The 5,031-nt window shown below is 41.3% G+C and overlaps 1 protein-coding gene across 1 annotated transcript in view; it reads right to left on the minus strand.

The window, feature by feature from the left end:
* LOC143277976 (myoferlin-like) overlaps positions 1-4,585 on the minus strand; it is a 96,655-nt gene extending 92,070 nt beyond the window's left edge. The window contains exons 1-3 of the mRNA XM_076582985.1: positions 4,531-4,585; positions 2,439-2,584; positions 561-755 (exon numbers count right to left, since the gene is read on the minus strand). Coding sequence (XP_076439100.1) covers positions 561-755; positions 2,439-2,584; positions 4,531-4,585 — 396 coding nt within the window. The remainder of the gene's footprint in view (positions 1-560; positions 756-2,438; positions 2,585-4,530) is intronic.
* Between the last annotated feature and the right edge of the window lie 446 nt (positions 4,586-5,031).

The raw sequence follows: 5,031 nt of genomic DNA on the forward strand, positions 1-5,031 counted from the left end.
AGCGCTTTACAAACACGGGGTCCTTTGCACAACGGGCTGCCCACCTGGGTAGAGCCGACTGACGGCTGCCATCTGGCGCTCATCATTCGTTTCCTGTGTTATTCAATCAGATTTTGGGCACACACTGACCTTTTTTCCCCCTCCAAATTGACAAGTGGGGATACAGCTGGAAATACTGTTCAATTTATAGTTCCCTTCGCTTGCAGTTTATGCATATATAGGAACATGTGCGCCATTTTATTAACAGAAGGAATTTGGACGTCAGGAAAAAATGCACGGGCGCAGGCCGAGATGAATGAGTTAAACAACATTTGAACTGAATGAAAACAAGCTAAAAAATAATAATGATAATAATAATATGAATGCAAAGATCAAAGACCTGAATGAATTAAACATCTGAACTGTATGAAAAACAAGTTTTAGAGAGAGAAAAAAAAAGTTTGAGAAATAAATAAAAAGATCAAAGACCTGTACAATCTAAACGTTTGAACTGTATAAAAACAAGTTTAGAAAGATAGATAAACAACAACAACAACAACAACAACAAAAAATCCAAAGACCTGAAAGTGGATGGACTCGTCAAAGAGCTCTACGGTGGAGACGTGAAGGTTGAAGAAAAAGGACTGGTTCCAGAAGGGCGTGTTGGTGGAGTGCTGCACGCGCGTCTGCTGGGTCTGGTTGTACACCGTCAGGCGGGCCACCGGGTGGATGTTGGCACCCGGCAGCTGTCTCGCCTGGATCACCTTCACCCGTACCTGTAGGCACCCGTAAAAAGATGAACACACAAACACACACACAAACACACACACACACACACACATTCATATACACACGCACGCACGCATATACATGTACACAAACACACGCACTCTCTCTCTCTCTCTCTCACACACACACACACACAAAAGCACGCACGCACGCACGCACACACACACACACATACACACACACACACACACACACACACACACGCACAATTACATGCAATTACATCTTTTATTATATCAACAAGAGAAATTAATTTTGTGAAATAAAACGCATAAACAATACACGAGAACCACAGTCATTCGACATATATATATACATAAATAAAAGCCATAAAACGCTTAAATGTCAACCTAGAGCAGACAATAGATGATCAATAATCACACCAGGCAAAACACACACACACACACACACGCACACACACACACATAAAAGCCATAAAACGCTTAAATGTCAACCTAGAGCAGACAATAGATGATCAATAATCACACCAGGCAAAACACACACACACACACACACACGCACACACACACACATAAAAGCCATAAAACGCTTAAATGTCAACCTAGAGCAGACAATAGATGATCAATAATCATACCAGGCAAAACACACACACACACACACACACACACACACACACACACACACACACACACACACACACACACACACGTACACATACCAAAAACCATGAAAATGTAACTTAAGTCGTTAACATTAAATCACACATACATCATCAGTCACACACACATGCAATAATGATCGCAGTAAAAGGAAAGGCATAAAATAGCATACTAAAAGTGAACGTAGACATGATAATACCACACACACACACACACACATGCACACACACACGCACACACACCAACCAAAAATCATGAAAATGTAACTTAAGTCGTTAAGATTAAATCACACATACATCATCACAGCCACACACATGCAATAATGATCACAGTAAAAGGATAGGCATAAAATAGCATACTAAAAGTGAACGTAGACATGATAATACCAACACGCAATTCAACAGTTATATGATTTAATTCAGATGTCATAGTCCACGCACATACACTCCAGTATATATTTTTATGGAGTCACACATTCAACTGTTAATTATTATTGTTTAACAGATGAACTGACGTTAGAATCACACGCACATACGCACTCAGAGAGTAAATGTAGGACTTGGGAGCCTTGCAACTGTCGCTCTTGGATCATTTTCACCTGTACTTGGTTCTAACTTCAGTTTCAATGAGTCAGTCAAAACATTGAGGACTGGTCCAAATACGCTACAACACATTCGCAAAAAAAGAAAAAAGAAAAAAAAAAAGAAAAAGAAGAGAAAAAGAATAACACACACACGCAAATGGGGCGAATGCATGAGCTACACGTTATCCGAAAAGATTCGAGGACAAACGATTGAAACAAGATGGGCCACGCGGAGTACAAATGGCCGTAAACAATCAAATGAATTTAAAAAAAACAAAAAAAAACATGCACACGCTCACACACGTGCGCGCATACACACACGCGTACGGACGCGTGAGCGCGCGCGCACACACACACACACACACACACACACACATTGACAACAACGCGGACAACATCAACCACCTCCCATAAAGAAAGAAAGAAGAAAAGAAAAAAAAAACCTTCCAACTTCCAGTGACACCGACCTGAAAGTCTTGTGTTTTGCTGGATAGCTTTCTGGCCTTGCGGACGCCCGTGACGACCATGTCTGGCTTGTCCTGGGTCCGTGGGGCACCGGGTTCCACCTTCTCCTTCTCTCCCCCTTCCTTGCGGCTCTCCCCTGCCTTCGCCTCTGAAACGAGAGGCAGGCGTCTCTCAGTGACGGGCATACAAGTAGACATAGTGATACATACATACATACATACATACATACCAGCCGAGTGGTTCATTGATTTCATTTCAAGCGCTCAAACTTCCGATCTAAAAGTCCTGCGTTTCCTTTTCCCAGTCGTGTCACCTGGAGGGTTAAGGGTGGTGGAGATTTCTTTCTTTTCTTCTTCTTTCTTTTTTTTTTTTCTTTCTCTCTCTCTCTCTCTCTCTCTCTCTCTCTCTCTTTTCTTCCCGACCTCCAAGTTCAACAGATGTGCAGACCTGCTCGTTCCTGAACACCCCCAACCCCACTGACTCTCCCTTCGTGTGTTTATGCATGCAGAGGATCAAGTACGACGCACGTTAAAGATCTCGTACTCCGAGTCAGCGTTCGGTGCGTTATGGAAACACGAACATACCCAGCACTGACGCACATCTCCGAAAACGGAGTGTGGTTGCCTACATGGTGGGGTAAGAAAAAGGTCATGCACGTAAAAAATACATTAAAAAAATAAATTAATTTTTTTTTTAAAACACCACCACCAAAACACTCGTACATACGAGTGAAAAGTGGGAATTGCTCCTCATGAATGCAAGAGAAGAAGAAGAAGAAGAAGAAGAAGAAGAAGAAGAAAGCGTCATCAGAATCACCACTTCCTGATGAATGGCGATACTTTAACACTCATCGTCACGAGTCCTTCAAATGTTTTGTCTAAGTCGTCGTTCATGTTAAGTCTTCTGTACAAAGGCCGTGAAATAATCGAACTAATTCTTCTTCTTCTTCTTCTTTTTCCCCCTTACTCATCCCGCATCGACACGAGTAGCTGAAATATCATTGTCTTTGTCGTTCAAGTTGTCTTCTGTACGAAAGCCATGATGAAATCGAACGCTCGAAACGATATTCCGTTTTAAGACAGTAAATGAATTCGCACAAATTGTTTTTATATATTCCTCTATTGATGCATTTATGTATTTATTTACTTATCTTATTTTTTCAACACTCGGCTCTCTGAGCAAAGAAGTTTGAAGATGGAAAAGAAAAGAAAAGAAAGTGAAAGCTAGTATAGTCACGTCAGCAACATATGTAAAATTACATTTGTAAGCGTGCACAAAACATAATTTAAACTATTTACATACAACAAAGCCATGCATGGACAATTATCTCTGTGTGTGTGTGTGTGTGTGTGTGTGTGTGTGTGTGTGTTTGTGTGTCCTGCAATGTTTAATTACACTGTGTCCTGGAAATATTGACTAAAAAAAAAAAAAAAAAAAAAAAAAAAAAAAAAAAAAAAAAACTACGTGGAAGATAGAAACAGAAAAAAAAACCGAGGGAAAAGCAGCAGATTGTGTGAGTGATATCACGCTAAACGAGCGAGGAACAACCATGGTTATATTCGTTAAGAAAACAAAACAAACATGATGCAAAACAGCTGACAACAACACCAAATCACCGATAACACCACCCTCCCGTATGCAGCATTCACTTAGCGCACGTAAAAGAACTCTACAAACGGCAACAAGAAAGTTGTCCCTGGCGAAATCTGCAGTAAAATAAAATATGATATTAATAACATGTACGTGCGCGCGCGTGACTGAAGGCTGACTGAAACGAACGTTGAGCGCCTAAAGGCTGCTGTGAGCAGAATGTTGTGCGAATGACTCCGTGTTTCTACAGCGCTTAATTTGGTCTCTGGCCGAAGTTAAGCGCAGTATGATAATAATCATGATAAGAAGAAGAATTATATGATTATGATAGCAACAACGATGGTGACGATGATGATGATGATAATAATAATAATGATAAAATCATAACTACAACAACGACAATAATAACAACACATCACAATAACAACAACAACAACAACAACAACAAAACACAAAAAAACACCACCAACAAAATCAACTAATCCCTGAATCAACCAGTCCAACCTGTAGAGGCGTCGGCTGGCTTGCTGTCACCATCCTCTGTGTCTGAAGCACTCATGTTGAGCAGTCAGCCCGGCAGACCTTACACCGTGCACACACACACACACACACGTGTCCCCTTCTGAACTGATTCCAAGACCTCACTTCCCTGCAGCACCGCGGACTGAAGAGGGATCTGGCATTGAAGAGAGAGACCCATACAATTCTTTGATCCTGGACGTTTTCAAAACATGATGGCTTATTTCCGTGAACCTACCAAAAGAGTAACGTAAAGATTTGAACACAAGTATCTCGCAGATGCCTGGCCCCTTCAACTGACATTTTCGGGTAACGATTTCAGTTGTGTTACTCGATGGTCGACATACTTCACCAAAGGCTGTTTTAGGCTTCCTGCGAAAAGGCCTGACCAAAATGGCTGCGTTTGGGCCAAGACAAAAACGAAATGCCTGCTTGAAATAAATCATTTCCTCTTGGGGTGACGTCATTTCTGAATGACTAGACGTC

The sequence above is a fragment of the Babylonia areolata genome, chromosome 2 (assembly GCF_041734735.1).
Source record: "Babylonia areolata isolate BAREFJ2019XMU chromosome 2, ASM4173473v1, whole genome shotgun sequence".
Classification (NCBI taxonomy): domain Eukaryota; kingdom Metazoa; phylum Mollusca; class Gastropoda; order Neogastropoda; family Buccinidae; genus Babylonia; species Babylonia areolata.